The 19,622-nt window shown below is 33.9% G+C and overlaps 1 protein-coding gene across 1 annotated transcript in view; it reads left to right on the forward strand.

The window, feature by feature from the left end:
• LOC145259960 (uncharacterized) overlaps positions 1-19,622 on the forward strand; it is a 358,155-nt gene that overhangs the window by 284,678 nt on the left and 53,855 nt on the right. The window contains exons 27-30 of the mRNA XM_080117937.1: positions 5,212-5,337; positions 10,509-10,573; positions 12,434-12,498; positions 16,459-16,640. Coding sequence (XP_079974063.1) covers positions 5,212-5,337; positions 10,509-10,573; positions 12,434-12,498; positions 16,459-16,640 — 438 coding nt within the window. The remainder of the gene's footprint in view (positions 1-5,211; positions 5,338-10,508; positions 10,574-12,433; positions 12,499-16,458; positions 16,641-19,622) is intronic.

Consider the following 19,622-nt stretch of genomic DNA (forward strand, 5'->3'; position numbering starts at 1 on the left):
GACTACCCATGACCCGTTGGGTCAGTATATATTAACTATGAAATTAATGTAAGAGCGTGAAACTTTTGAAGTAAAGAAAATAGTTTTTTGTGACGTAACAGAAACATTTCTATGAAAGTATATTAAAATGAAAAAAGAATATAGATAGATTTCTATGAGTTGTTCTGTTTATAATTGTTTATTCTTGAAAAAAAAACTTAGAGCCATTGAATTATAAGTGGTTGGCCATACTTATAGGTAAATGTGCACTGAACAGATACCATAATATTTAAAGTTAAATTCAAATTTTGAAATATCTTTTAATTTAAACGTGAAAAATTAAAATGAATTTAAAAAATTGGGTCGCCGAAAACGTACGCAGTAAAACAATACATTGTAAAATAGCAGATTTATTTGTAAGAAAATTGCTTTAAAATAACTTAAACGTAATACGGAAATGAACGATGTAAAAAAAATGCAGTAGTAGAGTAGTAGTAGGGAAAATACATGTCAACCAGTAGTAGTAATAGTAGGATAAGGAAGAGGAAGCGTAGTAGTAGTAGTAGTAGTAGTAGTAGTAGTAGTAGTAGTAGTAAGAGGTGGAAGAGGAGGTGCAGTAGTAGTTATAAAGAGGAGAAGTAATAGTTGTAGCAAGAAGAGGAGGCATAGCAGTAGTAGTAGGAGGAGGAGGATAGTGCGTAAGCAAACAAGCAAACAACCAACAACGACAGAGTTTTAGTATTATATAGATATATATACATTAAAAACCTTATCTATATATATATATATATGCATTACAAACATTATATACACTGCGTATGAAATTATTAACGAGTTTACATTTTTTTTTAATATTTAAGGAACGAGTGAATAAAAATCCATGAAACTTTGAGAAAGTACTTAAAATGCTATTCAGCTACTCCAATCAGAAAATAAAAGTATTTAAAGCAGTATTAGTGAAATTATGGCAGAAGATTGGAATATCTGTTGATTTCAGTGTTTCAAGTTATTAACGAGGTTTAGAAAAAACACAATATATCCATAACTTGTTTATTGAAATAATTTTCAAACATTAAATGAACTAGGAAAATCCTTAGAACACAAAAACTACATAGCAATTTCTACGTTGACATAATTAGTAGGGGATCTGTGATTCATTTTTTTATGAATGACTTGTAAAAGCCGTTGGTCTACAGAATCAGTCAAATTTGTGATTTTGTCAACAGTTATTCCTCGGGATACCCATTGGAGAGCATCCCACAACTCATCTTTGCTCTTTAATTGGTGTCCACTTGCATAGAGGCGTCGCTTCATGAAACTCCAAAGGTGCTCAATTGGGTTCAAATCTGGTGAATTCGAAGGCCACTCCATCTTCCGTAGCCCAGTCAGAAAAGCTATGTAAGCATTTGACGTCATTTTTATGCCTTTTAGGACTCTCCATGGGACAACTAAAGTACCTCCGATAATCCCAGTCCAAATCATTATCCCACCACCACGTTGTTGGCGCCTTAAACGCTGATGACGATGTCGTCCATCTAGGACCCATCCCTTGCTCCAGTCATCTGGACCATCAAGAGTGACACGCACTTCATCCGTGAACAAAACTTTGGAAAAATCGGTTTTCATGTTGTCCTCTGCCCAATTCAGACTTTTTCAGAAGGCGACATCGAGTACTTTTTGAGACATTCTTCAATCTGGCTTGATTAAAGATTTCTCGACTTGTCTGCCCAGAATTCTTAACAACTTCACGTTTAATTTGGAGTAGAGAACGGCGTAAAATAACTCTAGATTTACCTTTATCATCTCTCTTACGTACCTTTGTATGATCCTTGACAAATTTCTTCACAGTTTGATGGTACCTTCCTATCATTTTTAATATTTCGAGGGTAGTTTTACCTTTTGCTAGCTGTTCTGTAATAGTACTCTTTTCAGAACTACTCAAGCCAGCTTTACGACCCATTTCATTTACGAAACAAACTGCCTTGTTAATAATTTGACACACCTCAAATACCGTGGATTCAGCAATTACGATGGCAAGTTGTTTACATTGTGCGGAAACACTACAAAAATTTCACAGTATGCACAGCTCAGCATTGCCAACGTTTCCGAAGCTTTTGATACAAAACTACCGGTACGTTACTGAAACCGGTAAAAATATGCTATCTCGTTAATTTGACACGCAGTGTATATATACATTACAAACATTATATATTTATATATATATATATATATATATATATATATATATATATACATTAAAACATTATAAATATATATTAAAACATTATAAATATACATTAAAACATTATATATATACATTACAAACATTATATATATATACACACTAAAAACATTATATATATACACATCACAAACATTATATATATATATATATATATATATATATATATACATTACAAACATTATATATATACATTACAAACATTATATATATACATTACAAACATTATATATATACATTACAAACATTATATATATACACTAAAAACATTATATATATACACATCACAAACATTATATATATATACATTACAAACATTATATACACACATCACAAACATTATATATATATAAAATAAAGTGTTTTTAACATATTTTATTAACTATTTGCTCATATATATATATATATATATATATATATATATATATATATATAAATTACAAACATTATATATATATACATTACAAACATTATATATATACTAAAAACATTACATATATACACATCACAAGTATTATATATATATATATACATTACAAACATCATATATATATAGATTACAATCATTCACAAACATTATATATATACATTACAAACATTATATATATTACAAATATTATATATATTACAAATATTATATATATATATATATATATATATATATATATATATATATATATATATATATATACATTACAAACATTACAGTGTTTTTTTTTCTTATTTTCTCGATCTTTCGGATAATCCATTGCATATTTCTGTTGAATTATTTTATGTATGCTTTGTAAATGTGTTTTTATTTCAGAACGTTAGACTTTCACAGTTTTCTGTGAATAAAGTTCCAAAGTTCTAGCATCAAGGTCCATACATTAGCATATACATAAGCGTGTATATATGGATAAAACTTAAATATTAAAAACTTAAATATTTTATTTTTAAAAAAAGAATTAAATTTTTTTCGTTATTTCAGAGTAAAAGACAAGAGTTTTCTTTGTTTTGTTTTGCATTTTACGTAATGTTGTTTTTTCACAGTTGTGTGCTGGTATTTTTACCCGCTGTATTGTAGAATAGAACTCTTCTTTTTAAGCTTTTTTTGACCACGTAATCGCTGTAATGTTACCGAGAATTGGCAAAAAGCTTTATAGAAGCATCTTTAATAAAACTTTGGAAAGTTTGAATAAAATAGGTAAACTGTTTTGAAAACATGTTAAGATGCAAATATTTTATTTAAAAAAAAATCATTGAATTTTTTGTCTTTTTTAACTTTAAATATTTTTATTAATTTAGGATAGTAAAATATTCAGAATCAGAGTAGAAGGGAAGAGTTTAGGGTTTTTTTGTATATGAAAAATCATCCAATTTTTTTAACTTTTTCTTTTAAAAACTTGAAATGTTTCTTATTAATTTAGGATAGTAAGATATTCAGCCTCAGAGTAAAAGGAAAAAGTTTTTTAGTTTTTTTTTTTGTGTGTGTGTGTGTGTGTGTGTGTGTGTGTGTGTGTGTGTGTGTGTGTGTGTGTTTTAAATCGTATAAAATTAACCAGAATAATAAAGGAAATTCGAAACTATATTAGTAATGTATAAGATGTATTATTCATAGAATGATGATCTCTTAAATTAACATTAGGACTATTGTGAATTCAAGACAGCAAGTTGATGCATTGGTTGCAGGTGATTTAATGACTTACTAACTAAATAGTTTTCCAACGAATGATAAAAAATATAAAAATTAAATAAGTTTTTTTTAATAGTTTTAAAGGTTAAAAACTTCCATAAATTTATATATATATATATGGTATGTGTGTGTGTGTGTGTGTGTGTGTGTGTGTGTGTGTGTGTGTGTGTGTGTGTGTGTGTGTGTGTGTGTGCGCGTGTGCAGAGAGAGACAGGAGGGGGGCTGAATGTGATGAAAAGAAATCAAGTAAAGTGCTCGATCTTGAATGTGAGATCTAAATACAAATATTTATTTAAAAAATATGCATACATATGCCAAAGACGATCCAGCGGTTTCATTGTATTGGAACAGCCTTCTATCGTTGACTAAAATCTGATACAAATCATTAGCGTCATGAGGAAAAAATACTAAATAGATAATTTCTGGAGTTCGATTCCTAGAAACAGTCAAGCTATGCTGAAGAGGGGTATGGCCCCGAAACATGCCTGTCCTTAGATTACTGTTTTAAAAAATACATTTTTTTTAATTTAATATATATATATATATTATTTGTTTACGTCCAAATGTATTTTAATTAAACTAGTAATTTCACTGTTACATTGAAATACACTCAGCTCTTTAGACTATTGTTCTAATCTCCTTTAAATTATATATATATATATATATATATATATATATATATATATATATATATATATATATATATATATATATAGGGGTGTATATACGGCATAATTATGTTGACACATCAGTTCCCGTTAGATCACCTAAGTTAAGCAACATTGAGCCTGGTAAGTACTAAAATGGGTGACAATTTGGGAGTTCATGTGTATGTGTTTTCCAGATATCAACATTGTTTCCAGTCGTTCTTCGACCTCTCTTTGCCACTGGATCCAAGCAATGTTGATTCAGGAGAGGTGTGGTTAGGAATTGTGCAAAATTTGGCTATCAATTACACGTGCAGTCAGCTGCCCTTACAGAGGTATCGATTGTCTATGGAGACGTGAGGGAAACATCGAAGGGATCGATATATATATATATATATATATATATATATATATATATATATATATATATATATATATATATATATATATATATATATATATATATTATTTGTTTACGTCCAAATAAAAATGTGGGCGATTTTCTAAGATGCAAGATCTTCAAGGTGAAGACATAAGTTAACCGCATTATCGTTTAAAATAAATCAACAACAAATCTATATATATATATATATATATATATATATATATATATATATATATATATATATATATATATATATATATATATATATGTTTCTTATTTTCAGATATTAATGAATGTGACTCCACAATGCATGGCTGCAGTCAAATTTGCCAGAATCAAGAAGGTTCCTACAGCTGCTTCTGTTATAATGGTTTCATTCTTGGGAAAGATTCCAAATCATGTATAAATGGTAATATTGACTTTTATATTTAATTATCTACAAATTGCAAATAATACATAGAAAATACTGCCAAGTCTGCTGCAAATAAGGTTATCTCCCTCTAACGAATTAGAAAACTTCTCGCACACGTTAGTTTCCTATCTATCTACAGGGTGGGTCAAAAGTCACTGACCCATTTTAATTTTAAATAACTTTTTTATTTTAAAAGTTATATACATGAAATTATAATATCATAAAATAAAGGCGATAAACGTTATTTAACCTTAGTAAGATTAAGAAACTCATATTGTGAAATATGAAAAATAACATCCAGTAAATGCTTTCAATTTTCTACTTCACAAATTTGATGTCTTTTTATTACCTCTGCCATAACCTTTTCCAAAGTTTCCGGCCTTATTTCTCTTATTTCTCTACTGATGTTTTCGTTTTAGCCCTATTAAAGATTGGGGCTTATTGACAAAAACACTTTTCCTTTAGATATCGCCACAATAGGTGCATCTCTCACCTTTAAATGTCTTCGATAGGGTCTTTGGGTTTGAATTATTGTGGCTTGATTTTGATATTAAAATTGTACAATTTTTGTACGTTGGACGATACTGAATTTTTCCATAATTAATATTCAGTATCTGAAAAAAAATTTTTTAAATATCAAGAAATTAAAAAAAAAATTAGAAATAAAAGACTTATTTAAAATTAAAATAGTTCAGTGACTTTTGGCCTACCCTGTATATATCTTTTAATAGTGTGTGTGTGTGTGTGTGTGTGTGTGTGTGTGTGTGTGTGTGTGTGTGTGTGTGTGTGTGTGTGTGTGTGTGTGTGTGTGTGTGAGAGCACTTCTCAACCTATATACTCAACGAATTTTTGATCTACAGACTTAAATTAAGTACATTTTCAGACATGTGGAAAACTTTTTAAATCGATTTTCATTCAGAAAAAAAAAACGGTTGATAATTGGTCAAAATTGAAAAATTGATGCGTGGAGGGCGTTGGATTTTTATCTGTTTGTCAACTGTTTCACGAATGCACATACATGGCTGGAAAACATGACATCTTCTTTATGCTAAGAATAAGTAGGTTTAGAAAACACTTTTTATAGACAGTGTCAAGCTGGTTTAATGGTTATCGTATTTGACTCACAGTCTTTAGGCTTTGGTTTCGATCTCAGCTGGAGTATTATTATTTAATTACAAGAAATAAGCATGTCTCAGTTTTTTTCCGTTTCTTTTACTCCATTTTTTAAGGAATTTAACGTTACGTTTAATGTCTATAGAATTTCTGTTTATATGTAAATAAGAATTCTTCATTTTTTTAGAAAATAATATTTTACAAGAAAACACTGGGCGATCTGCTAGTACATCTATGAAAGTGAGAATGTGTGTGAGAGTTAGGACACTTCTCAACCTATATACTCAACGAATTTTCGATCTACATACTTACAATTTGGTATATAGGGTATTCAGACATTTTTTATTAGTTTTTACTAGGAACAGGGGCTGCTAATGGGTAAAAATTTTTAAATTCGTACGTGGGGTTATCGGATTTTTATCTCTGTGTCATCTGTTTCACACATGCACATGCGCAAATCGTTCACATGACAGACTACTTATGTTAAGAATAAATAGCTTTGAAAACACTTTTTAAAGACTGTGTCAAGTTGACCTAATGGTTATCGTATTTGATTCCCTGTCTTTAGATTTTGATTTCAATCTCAGCTTTTTTTTTTTTACTCACAAGAAATTTTTATCTCTTTGTCATCTGTTTCACATGCGCAACTCGTTCACATGACAGACTACTTATGTTAAGAATAAATAGCTTTGAAAACACTTTTTAAAGACTGTGTCAAGTTGACCTAATGGTTATCGTATCTCAGCTTTTCTTTTTTTTTTACTCACAAGAAATGAGCTGTTTAGAAAAATCTAATACGCACATGCCCATGTCTCAGTTTCTTTCCATTATTTTCTACTTCATCTTTTCTTTTTTTTTTAAGAATTTAATGTTACATTTTATTCCTACGATATTTCTATTCATAATAAATGAGAAATTTGCATTAATTAAAATATAATATTCGTGGATATTTTATGACCAAGCAGCACCAGGCGGCCTGCTAATATCTCTATAAAGCCACCATTTGCTCATAAAGGATGGCCACATCTGAGCTGGTGCACCAACCACCAGTCTTTTTTTTGGGGGGGACAATTATCGATTATCGACACTTATCAAAGACATTCCGATACAAAACCTATCTGAGAACACTGTCAGGCACATCAAGTACCTTCGTATAAAATTTCATAAAAATCGACCCAGCCGTTTTCGAATCTATAGGAAACAAACTCACATACACACACACGCACAGACACACACGAAAAGTTCCTTTTATATAATAATAAAGATTTGTTGGTTAAATATGTTTTTAATTCCATGCAATTTCCACGGCTCCTACTAGCTATTATTATTACTTTCATTATTATTACTCACTTGGAGTTTTCACACTGGCTATCAAATATTTCTCTCCAACAGCAATCTGTGGTGTTCCCTGGAGTCTGAGTGACAACAAGTCTCCCTAGATTTCCAGTACTCTGCACCTCTTTCAATAACTTTTGCAAGTTAATTTGCGTTATCACAACAGCTGTTTGCCATTGATTTCTCATTGGTAGCAATCATTGCTCTTCCCTGTCATTTTCATGGCTTCCCCAAGCTCCCAGTTCTCTCATCCAGTGGAGGTCTGTTTAGTGCTTACTCCCCTCGATCTTTTCATCCTCTTAGAGCTTCCTTGACTGGTTGGTGTGGTATCGATTGACACTTTTTGGCGGGGGGGGGGCTTACAATTATGCAGTTTCAGTTTTCTTGATTCCATGTGATATTTCTTCATTATTATTACTAACAGGCAGACCCGACGTTGTCCGGGATTGAATGATGATCAATGAATGTTTCACACCTCCATATTTTTATTGTCATGGAAATCGGATGTAAAATAGAATTTATAACCTAATAGGGCTCGTACTGTCTGCCAAGTTCCAGCCCCTGTCGCATCACCACAGTATTGCATATCCATGTTTTTTTTTAGCAAGTACCTCTAAACATGCTATTATCTATGTCCTGCAAACGCAAACTGCTTTTCAGATGCAGGCATATTTTATTTTGCATTCCTTTTTTTTTCGCACAATGAGGAAGCTCTCTTTTTGGGGAGGTGGGGGCTTCCCAGAGAGTGAACCTTGTGCCAGACTTTTCATGTACTTGTGGAGAGGTGTGCAGTGATTGGCTTGTGCAGGTGTCCTAAATGTTGGGCCTGCCAACTCAACAGTTTGACAGGAGAGAGGTGCAAGCCGAGATTGTTTATGTAACCGAGTGCACAGTGAAAGGTCAAACCTGGCTGCTGTCCTCAAAATTGAAAAACAAAATAATATTTCAGTCACTTTGTTTTCTTAGCATGTCTCTATTTCTTTATCTCTCTCTCCCTTTCTTTCGTTCTTCTCTTTTTCTTATTACTCTCTTTCTCTTTCTCTCTCTTGCAAAGAGAAAAGAATTTTTTAACAGTTTAAGCTGGGATTTCGAACAAGAGAGGTTGCATGTGATGCTTATAGCAATTTTGCACCGGCCGATGATAGGTGTTGGTCTACAATCAATATGCTTCTTTAAATTTTTCAAATAAAACCCTGCTCATAATGACGTCAAAAAGAGACCCACCAGCAAATGTACCTATTTACTATGCCTCCCCACGGGACAGAGTTAGACACCAGGGTCGTTTTTTAACGTGGAGAAAAGGCACAAAAATAAAAATTGTCTCAGTCGTGAAGGATTTCTCCTCCACCAAAAGAGAACAAGAACTGGAAGTGCAGCATCTGAAGAACAGATACTATACTTTGATCTTGACTAAAAGACCAGCAAATGTAGCCAACATCAAATCAACCCTAATCGACGTCAAGTCAATCCTACTGATTCATCTTTGATATTTCTATCGACTTCTCTGTCTCCTTGATCTTCACTCTGTGGTCTGCTGGAATGGCAAAATCTACAATATGACATGACTTTTCCTTCTTCTTCTTCTTCTTCTTCTTCTTCTTCTTCTTCTTCTTGTTGTTGTTGTTGTTGTTGTTGTTGTTGTTGTTGTTGTTGTTGTTGTTGTTGTTGTTGTTGTTGTTGTTGTTGTTGTTGTTGTTGTTGTTGTTGTTGTTGTTGTTGTTGTTGTTGTTGTTGTTGTTGTTGTTGTTGTTGTTGTTGTTGTTGTTGTTGTTATTATTATTATTATTATTATTATTATTATTATTATTATTATTATTATTATTATTATTATTATTATTATTATTATTATTATTATTATTATTATTATTATTATTATTATTATTATTATTATTATTATTATTATTATTATTATTATTATTATTATTATTATTATTATTATTATTATTATTATTATTATTATTATTATTATTATTATTATTATTATTATTATTATTATTATTATTATTATTATTATTATTATTATTATTATTATTATTATTATTATTATTATTATTATTATTATTATTATTATTATTATTATTATTATTTATTCACTAGGTGTAGACACACGGGCCATCATCAAAGATTTCTACTTGAGAACAACTTGTGGTGTTCTCTGGAGTCTGAGTGACAACAAGTCTCCCCAGATTTCCAGCACTCTCCACTTCTTTCGATAACCTTTGCAAAAGAATTTGCATTATTGCAACAGACACTTACTATTGATTTCTCATTGGCAGCGACCATTGGTCTTCACTGGGATTTGGGTGGCAATAAGTCTCCACAAGATCCCAATCCCAATCCACTTTGCTCTCATCCAGCGGAGGTCTGACTAGTGCTTTCTCTCCTTAACCCTCCTCACTTATTTGGTGTGGTGCCAGTTTATGTGACAGACACACAAAAAAAGATGGTGACCAGGGCAGCATGGGGATACCGTACAATTATACAGTTTCAGTTTTCATAAGTCCATGTGATGTTTCTTTGTAGCAGTTTCTGTATGTTCAGTTTGTGTCTGTAGTTCAAGTGTGGTGTTAGTCTCCGCACTCAAGGGTTTTTCTTAATATTTTTGCAGTTTTGCTTATTGTTATCCGTTGTATCTTCTCAGCCAGCCCTCTGATTTCAATCTCTCTCTTTCTTTATTATTATTATTATTATTATTATTATTATTATTATTATTATTCCAGCATATATACAAGTGATTATCCAGATACGTGCTATTGTAATTGATGAAGATGGTCTGAAGAAACAGGTCTGTTGAAAATTTCTTTGACTCTCATTTTTGAAAAAAAAAAAAAAAAATAAAGAAATAGTCATTCTGTTTTAAATCATTTCGTGGAAGGAATTACTATTTGTTTTTTTGTTTTTTGTTTCTTTTTTTTATTTTGTTTTTGTTCTGTTTTTTTTGTTTTTTTTGCTTTTTTTTGTTGTTTGGGTTTTTTTGTTTTTTTTTTTTTCTTTGCAGAAAGCCGGTAATAATTATAAGCACTTTACAATAAATAATGTCAAACTTCAACCTGACAGAGTTAAAAATGTTAGTTAAAATTTCAGCATAACGGAACAACGAAAATGCTGCTTAAAATGACAGACCAAAGAAAATATTTATTACAAAGTAAAGTGCAACAATGAAACTGCCATTTCTTCAAACTTAACTGTCACATCATCATATTCAAATAAACCAACAGTAATGTTATTTAAAACTTAAGCATGACAGACTAACGAAAACGCTATTTGAAATTTAAGTCTGACATATAAACGAAAATGTTATTTTAAACTTAGGCATGACAGACTTATAAAATTTTATTTTAAAACTTAATCCTATCATCACCAGCATAATCAAATAAATCAACGAAAATGCTATTTGAAACTTTAAAGTGAGAAAGAGAGGAAAAAGAAAGTAGATAATAATTTCGCACGTGTTGCTCAAAATCAATCAGTTAACTCCCTGCACGTGAGTTCAAACCTCACTTGAGACATAAAACTGAATCAAAGGAGGGCTGTTTTCTCAATCAGGATACCTGGACAATGGAATAGATTTCAAAGTAAGATAAAAAAAAAAATGCACAAACACACACAGTAATTCAAGGCGAATTGAGACAAGTGTTGCACTACTAGATCCTCTTGTGTGTACATTTCTATCAGTTTTTCCTTATATGGCATGGTGTGATTATGTTTCTCATTTTTTTTTGAGGTGGTATTTATTATTCACATTATTTGGATTCTTCGGACTACTATTCTCATCTTGATGGTAATTTTCATGTGTCAATGTAACCTCCGACCTTCTTCAAAAATACAATTGCAAATTACTTAGGACCCAGTCATGGCTGAGAGTGTAACAGGGCCGCTGACACTGTTAGCAGCAGCAGCATATAACATATGCAAATGAGCAAGCCGGCTGTGCGATATGACGTCACAGTATAGACAAAAGCACACAAGTGTTAGAGACAGAGTCGCAGTGTTCAGAGAAGCACGTGTTCAAGACGTGTTTCAAGAAGCAGAAGTATTCGAGACGTGTACAGAGAAAGAGAGGTGTTTGAGATGGGCATTCGAAAAAGCACGTATTCGAGACACGGGGCTGACATCACAGAAGAGACAAACAGCACACGTGTCTGGAGAAGGAGAAATGAACGGTTTAAAAGATTTAGAAAAAAAAGGTGTGTTGTTGGAAATACCAGATATAAAGGCTTTTATTGAAAACTGAAAAAGGAGTTTCTTTTCTTTTCCTCTGTTTCTTTGATATAACGACTGCGTTACATAAGCATGCTACCCCCATGGATTAATTAAAGAGTTCTGTCTGAAATTCTGTGTGAGTTCTCAAATGGGATAGAAAGATTCCCGAATTTGACAAGATATACCTGAAGAGGGTCTGAGGTTACCTCAACCGAAACATTGTGAGAATAACACTCAAGATGAGAATAGTAGTTGAAAAGGTCCAAATAACATGAATAGGGACTGGGGTTTCTTTTTTGATAATTAAATTGAATTGATTATAAGGCTAATTGTTTAGTTTTAGTTTTAGTTTTCATGTAATCTACATAATTTATGGAAATTAAAATCCCAGACGACGCTGCGTAACCTTGCTAATATCCATTTTTTTTTTCATTATTTTCAGCTCACACTATCTTATGAGAACATAACAGATTTTTCATCTCTAAGTGTTTCTGACTTCCAAAGAAGGTAACGTTTTTAACGTTTAGACGTTTTATTTCATTTTTGGTCCCCCGACAAAAAGAGGGTGGACTTGTAAATTCACCCTTGTCCGTTCGTCTGTCCGCACTTTTCTCAGTAATTATGAGTGGGAATATTTTTGAAATTTTGCACAAACATTAAACATGATATGAGTAAAAAAGTAACAGAACGGATTTTCCGGGAAAACTTTGGGTGCCTTTCCAGTTAAAATGGCTAAAATTGACACTTTTGTGCTTTTTAAAAAAAATTTGACGCCTTGGATTTTTATAAAACTTTCTGAAAAGTTGTAACCAACTGATTTCTATATAATTTTGTTTGTCTGTACTTTGCGATAACTCTTGGGTGTGCCCAGAGTCTCTTTTAGGCTACTAAAAACACTCGATTTTGGGGACTATTTTACCAAAATTTTCTGTGTATCTCTATTTAGCAGTTTGGCATGGTGCTGAACTCAAATTTAAATATTTTAAGGCCTTGGGTACTTTGGGGGCTAAATGGAGGACGGGGGAACAAATGATGGACTCAGTCATTTCTAGTATTTGCAGAACTCAAATTTACATATGTTAAGGCACCGTTTATTCATTTTCACCAGGATTTGACGTCCCCTGGGGATTTTGGGGGCTAAATGGGGGGGGGGGCAAATGCTGAACTTGGTCATTTTTTTTTAAACCTCGTTTACTGTGCACTCACAGGGGACCATGCATACTTCACTTGTTATTTTCTTTATTTTATCCCTCTTTTTCACCCAAATACAGCATATTGCCACTTGGACTGTTTGGGATTGTATCTAACAGAAGACTGTAGGGAGTTGAACAGCAAGATGTCTATTCACATTATATTTAAACTTCTGCAGGTTAGTAGAGTCAGGGAAGCGAGAAACAGGGAGGGATTTCCAAAACCTAATAGTCCAAAAGGTGAAAATAATAGAGCAGAAAGCTTTTCGGTATCTAGGGACCTCGACAGTGAAGAGGTGGGATTTTGCTTCTTGTCAGTTTAATAGGGAATATGTACGTCTGTAATATTGCCGTCGATATATTTTATGGTTTGCACTTTTACAAAATGCGTACCATAGTATATACACTCTGATGACCATGATTTTTGTAATCATACAATAAGTTGTTAAATCAACAAAGTTTTATTTACATTACACTGATTATATGACAAGCGAGAAAGTTTGGATGTGTGGCGACTCTTCTCTCTCTTCTGTTTGATTGACTACCTTTGTTTTGACTTGACTTATATTTACATCACCCCCACATTCCTTGATCGGAATCTAATTGTTCACTTATTCTGGCCTTCGATTTGAAACACTTTTAGCAATTCCAATCCAGTTAAAATATTTTTTATCATAGTTTCATGATATCGATTCTTTGATCAGAATGTAGAGTTGACGTCATTGCCAGCAATCCAATTTACATCTGGTTTTGCCCGGATCCGATATTTTCAAACATTGTCAGCTATGCAACACATCGAGGGGGCACAAGTGCTATGAGTTTATTATGGGAATGGAAATTCCCAGGCTAACTCGATTGTCGCCCTTTAACTCTGATAACCGAAGAGCGACACAGTCATATTTCTTCCTCTTTTCCACTGAACTCTCTAGCAGGCAACATGTAATGAAAAGTCGCTCCTGTTCGTGGCCGATGCCACCATCAGTGCTCCTGACGAGCCGTCAACCTCTCGCAGCTATCAATCACAAGTAACAAACTCTTATTCTCAACGAACTCTTATTCTTTCTGTCTATATTTTTAATATTTCTCATGTAAATAAATCTGCATTCTTTCACTGATATATACCGGTGTGTTTCCGTCATCATTATGCGAATTTTTGCTTTTCGATCCTTCTACCATTCAATTCATCAAACCTACACATGGGGACGGGATCGTCTATCACACAAGCATATCATCCTGTTTTCTCCTCTACAATGTATAGAACATTTATTAAAGCCTACAAATTAGGCTTACTTATAAAACAGGATTTTACCTGAATTGATTTTTTCAATAAAAGTTTTTTTTAAATAAATCTATATTGTTTTTTATTAGGGCGACAACTTTATCATTCCACCCTGTACTTCAAGAGAAAAAAAATGCTTCATCATTTTTTTTCTCTTGAAGTACAAATGCTTTTAATGATAAAATAGATTCCATAATTTCTCCGGTATGAAACATGTTGTTCTATGTTATTTGTTTTTAAGGAGAAAAAAAGTCTCAGAATTTTCTGCCGTGGTCAAAATATTTTCCTAACAGAGGAAAAAAGGGGATTATTTTAGTGAAAAACGTTGAAAAAGAAACTTTTTTGCTTGTTGCTCTGCTTTATCTCCTTCTCTCTTTCTATTTTGATTGATGACAATTTTTTCTGACATCATCCAAGGTTCTCGGTTATCCCATATCTCTGTTTTAATGGATTTTTTTTTTTTACACGGGGGTCACCACTTATCAAGGCCCGGAAGCCACTCAGGGATAAGGGTTATTGCAAGTACAGTACGTTAGTGTGGAGATTTGATGAAGTGTTTACTTAAGGGGGCGGTTCATTAGGAATTTGTTAACATTGGACTTGAAGACATCCAAGTTGTAGTCAGGTGGGAAGCAGGCAGACGGAACAGAGTTCCACAGGCGTGCAGTTCTAAGAAAGAAGCTTTGTTCATGGAATCCGCGTTTTGATTTAGGCACATATAAAGAGTGGGGGACATTTTTTACAGTGGATTCAGCTAGACAGGTGTTTTTCATGAAAGATTGGCGAGGGGGGACCAGAAATTGGAGTTCAGACGAGCATCTGCCATGGAAATAACGATAAAACAAGGATAGGCTCGCAACGTCTCTTCTGTGGGAGAGAGTTTGCAGAATAGAGAAAAGGGCATCCCTCACTAAGCCACGAAATCTATTTTGTACTCTGTCAAGGCAGGATAGGCTGTTTTTAGCAGCTCCTGCCCAGATATGGCAGCAGTATTCCATCCTTGGACGTACTTGGCTTTTATATAGATAGAGAATTGCATCAGTAGTGAGATATCTTCTGGAGCGGTAGAAGGATCCCACCATCTTTCCAGCGACCTTGGCAACAGACTTGATGTACGTGTGCCATTTCAGATCAGGAGTAAAGGTCAAACCCAGAAGCTTGTCAAAACACGGGGCTTCTCCCAGACGAGAGCCATCCATTTCAATTGATGCCAGATGGGGATTAGAGCGTCGATGATGTAAAGATAGGAGTTTGGTTTTAGATCCATTAAAGGTAACCAGCCACGACTTCCCCCACTGAACCACGCGCTCGTGATCAGAGGAGAGAGAATCAGAGAGAACTTTGTCATTTACAGCCTTTGATGTGTTGCCGTAGATGGTCGTGTCATCAGCATAGATGTCAACGAATGATTTAAGTATGTGTTTAGGGAAGTCATTGATGTAGATCAGGAAGAGAGTTGGGCCCAGGATTGATCCTTGAGGGACTCCAGCATTAATACTGCAGGCCTCTGATTTTTGTCCATCGACCACTACTCTTATGAGCCTATCGGAGAGGAATGATTTAATGATTGAGAAAACATTTCCAGTTATACCGTAGCTGGAAATCTTGTGAAGTAGACCCTTATGCCATACCTTGTCGAAGGCCTTTGATATGTCAAGAGCAATTGCCCTAGAAAGGAAGCCTTTGTCAATGGATGACATCTTTCTCTAGTGACGTCATCATTTTGATGCCATTTAGTGAGCAAGGAGACAAACAAACAAGCAAAAATCCACAGAATTTTCATAGTATTATAAACTGTGCAGTGACGTCATCCAATGTGCCCGGTTATCCCTCATCTCTTTTTTAATGGATGACAACTTACTTTAGTGATGTTTTTTATGTCATTTAGTGTGCAGGGAGACAAACAAACAAACTCCACAGGATTTTTGTAGTATTATAAACTGTGCAATAATGTTGTAATTAAACATTTAAGAAAAAAAAATTTTATTCGTTTTTCAGTCGTGAAGAAACTATGCTCGTTCGACACCGTTTATATTTTCACTCTGAAATCAGAGACAACCACTTTGTAGCTGTCCGCAAAACATTGGAGAAAATTTACAGAATCGGGAAATTTTCGGTCGGAAATCACATTTATTTCCTCAGCACTGGACCAATATATATCAACAACAATAATGATGAAGGTTAGTTCTTTTTTTTTTAACTGCATTATTTATTTTTCAAATTTGCAGACAAATGGGAATGGTTTCTTATTGTTGTAATATTTTTATATTTATAATGGGGTAGTTATTTAAATTGCTGCCCACATCAACAATATTTGGCACAAGGCCGGGAAAGTAGGGATCTAAAGCAGGCTCCTCTAAAGGAGGGGCACTCCTGCAATTGCAAAAATTGCCTGAGTAACCCCGTCGGTATTTCCCGGTAGGGGCGCCTCAGGCAACAAGCAATAAGCTTGTCCCACCGGAAAGCTCGGTGGCAAGGCCTGGGAAGGTGGACCTCCTGGGAATTACCCAGGCGGTGTACCTCAGTCTGACAGGTGCTGGGCCGGTTCCCAGCCCCTCACTGAGTGTCAAGAACGAATCCTTGATGAGTACTCTACCCTGTCTCCCTGCAGCCAAAGCCGCTAAGAGAGACATCCCATCATAGTCGGAGTATAATGGGGTAGTTATTTATTTGCTGCCCACCACAGCAAAATGTGGCACAAGGCCGGAAGGTGGAGAACAGGCGAGCTCCCCTAAAGAAGGGATGCTCTCACCTCAACAAAAATCGCCTGGGCACTCCCGTCGGCATTCCTCGATAGGGGCGACTCAGGCGACAAGCAATTACCTTGCCCCACCGGAAAGCCCGGTGGCAACGCCTGAGAGGGTGGACCTCCTAGGTAGTACTCAAGCGGTGTACCTGGCCTCTCACCTGTCAGGCTGAGTGTCAAGAATGGATCCTTGACGAGTACGACTACCCTGTCTCCCTGCAACCGAAGCCGCTAGGAGACACATCCCATCATACCGGAGTATAATGGGGGTATGATTGAAGAAAGTTAGAAGGTTCTACTAATAGACACTGGCGATAGGAACTAACCAATCAAATGGAGCCACGTTCTGCTAGCAACCAATCAGAAACCGGAATTGCTCCATAAAAATATTGAATCTTTTAGCATTCCCGCACATAATTTTCTCGTGTCAACACGAGAAAGATCTTTTGCTCTTTGCCTGCAAAATTTTAAAGTTCAGGACTTATACAGAAAAACTATCCACCGAAAACTCTTCATTTCAAGAATTTGTACAGAATAGTTACCTATCAGAAACTCTTCTGAAATTAAACATCGCTTTCAATGCAAAAGAAAACATTCACAAGAACTCATCTTTCTGGTACAAATGCAAAATACTTTCTCTGTGTGCCTAACAACAAATGGAATTTCCATGAACAGAGTTTCTTTCCAAGATCTTTCCATCAGCTGAACACAGTGTTAATAGATTACTTCCGTGAGGACTACAGCATCAGATCCAGTGGAAACAAGTATTGGGTTGGTTAAAAAGTTTGTTCGTTTTTTTTTGGGAGGGGGGGGGTCAGGAAGAAGGAACCAAACGTCAAGTTAAGAAACCTAATTTATGTAATTCATTTTCCATGCTAGTTTTGGAAATCTTGAGAATGTTTGCGATTTGTCTGGTTGTCAAACAGCAATCTTGTTTAGCTACGACTTTCATATGATCACATCTTTGGCGGACCAGGGTAAAGAGCATTTCTCACTGAATTTTTTTTTCTTTTTTTTTAATCGAGCAAACCATTTCTATCACATCCAATCTATAACAGCATTCTCACTATCTACATATCTTTATGTAGCTATCTGCTTTTTATTTTTTTCGTTTTCTGTAGTAAAAAAAAAAAAAAAAAATCAGATACCGGTAGTACTCCATTTGATCTTCAATTTAAAAGTCTGAAATACAAGCAAAAAAATGTAGGAACTCGTCTGCTCGGAGATTTATTACTCACTGACGTCAATACAGCGTGGAACGATAAATTTGTCGTTTTGAAGAAAAAAAATACTACAGCTTTATTTTAAAACTTTTATTGAAAAAAATCAATTCATATAACTTGATTATGTAGTAGAGCTGAAATCTATTCAATATAGTCGTCTTCAGCCTCAATCACCGCCTCGATACGGGTCCAGAACTAGGAGCATGCATTTTTCACAAGCACCAGCAGGAGCTCGGCGAATACTCGGCAGATGGCGGTGATCATGCCGGCTTTGGTGTTGTGAGAAGTCATGTTGGTGATGTTCTCGATGTATGATCAAACAAAGTAGTGCAGCGGGTTCAGTTAGATGGAGAACGGGGGGGCAGTGAGAAAAGGGTAAAAAGTCATAGCACTCCTTCTGAAACCAAGATGTATCTGTTGTAGTTGTTATTTGCTTTGTTTTTTATTGTTTTGTTTTTTTAGTTTTTTTGTTTTTTTACAGAAACACCAACAAACAATTAAAACATTAAAAAAAACATAATTATGATTAAAAAAAAAAGTCATTATATGGTAATTTGGTAAATTTTTACTTGGTTTCGACCGACAAAAATAGGTTGCGTTTGCACGTACAACAATGGCCACGACTTATAACATAAATAATTACATAATATTCGGAGAACAACCTATTTGCGTAAAATTTAAATGCGATATCCGTTTTCAGTATCACCAAAAACCCTCACAAGTCGTTATTTTAAAGGAAAATGTTCAGGTGGAAACTAAGTAAAAATTTACTGGTAATTTAAATGATAAAAAAGTACTTGTGTAGTTTACGGACCGTACTGAACTAACGTTATTTAAAATAAAAAAAAATAAGAAGCCATTTTTATCGTAAGGAGAGGGTTTTTTTTTTTTTTTTTTTACTATTCTGTACTTTCTAACAGTTGACGTAACCTGTCTGAAATATATATCGTCGGTAGCGTGGTCGCTATTCTGCAAATAATAATCAATACTTGGTTATTCGTAAGTTTAACCTATTCTTCTAAGAAAGGTAACTCTAATTTACTAAGAATTGTTAGAAAAAAATGATGGCGCTGTTGTTTTACAGGCGTATTATCCAAGGGAGATAACTCTCATTGACTAAGACAAAGAGGAAACATATTTTGAAATAAATGATTTGGAACGCTAGTTATGTACCTATTTACTATGCCTCCCCA

Source organism: Euprymna scolopes, chromosome 35 (assembly GCF_053919585.1).
Source record: "Euprymna scolopes isolate OS-2025 chromosome 35, ASM5391958v1, whole genome shotgun sequence".
Lineage (NCBI taxonomy): Eukaryota > Metazoa > Mollusca > Cephalopoda > Sepiida > Sepiolidae > Euprymna > Euprymna scolopes.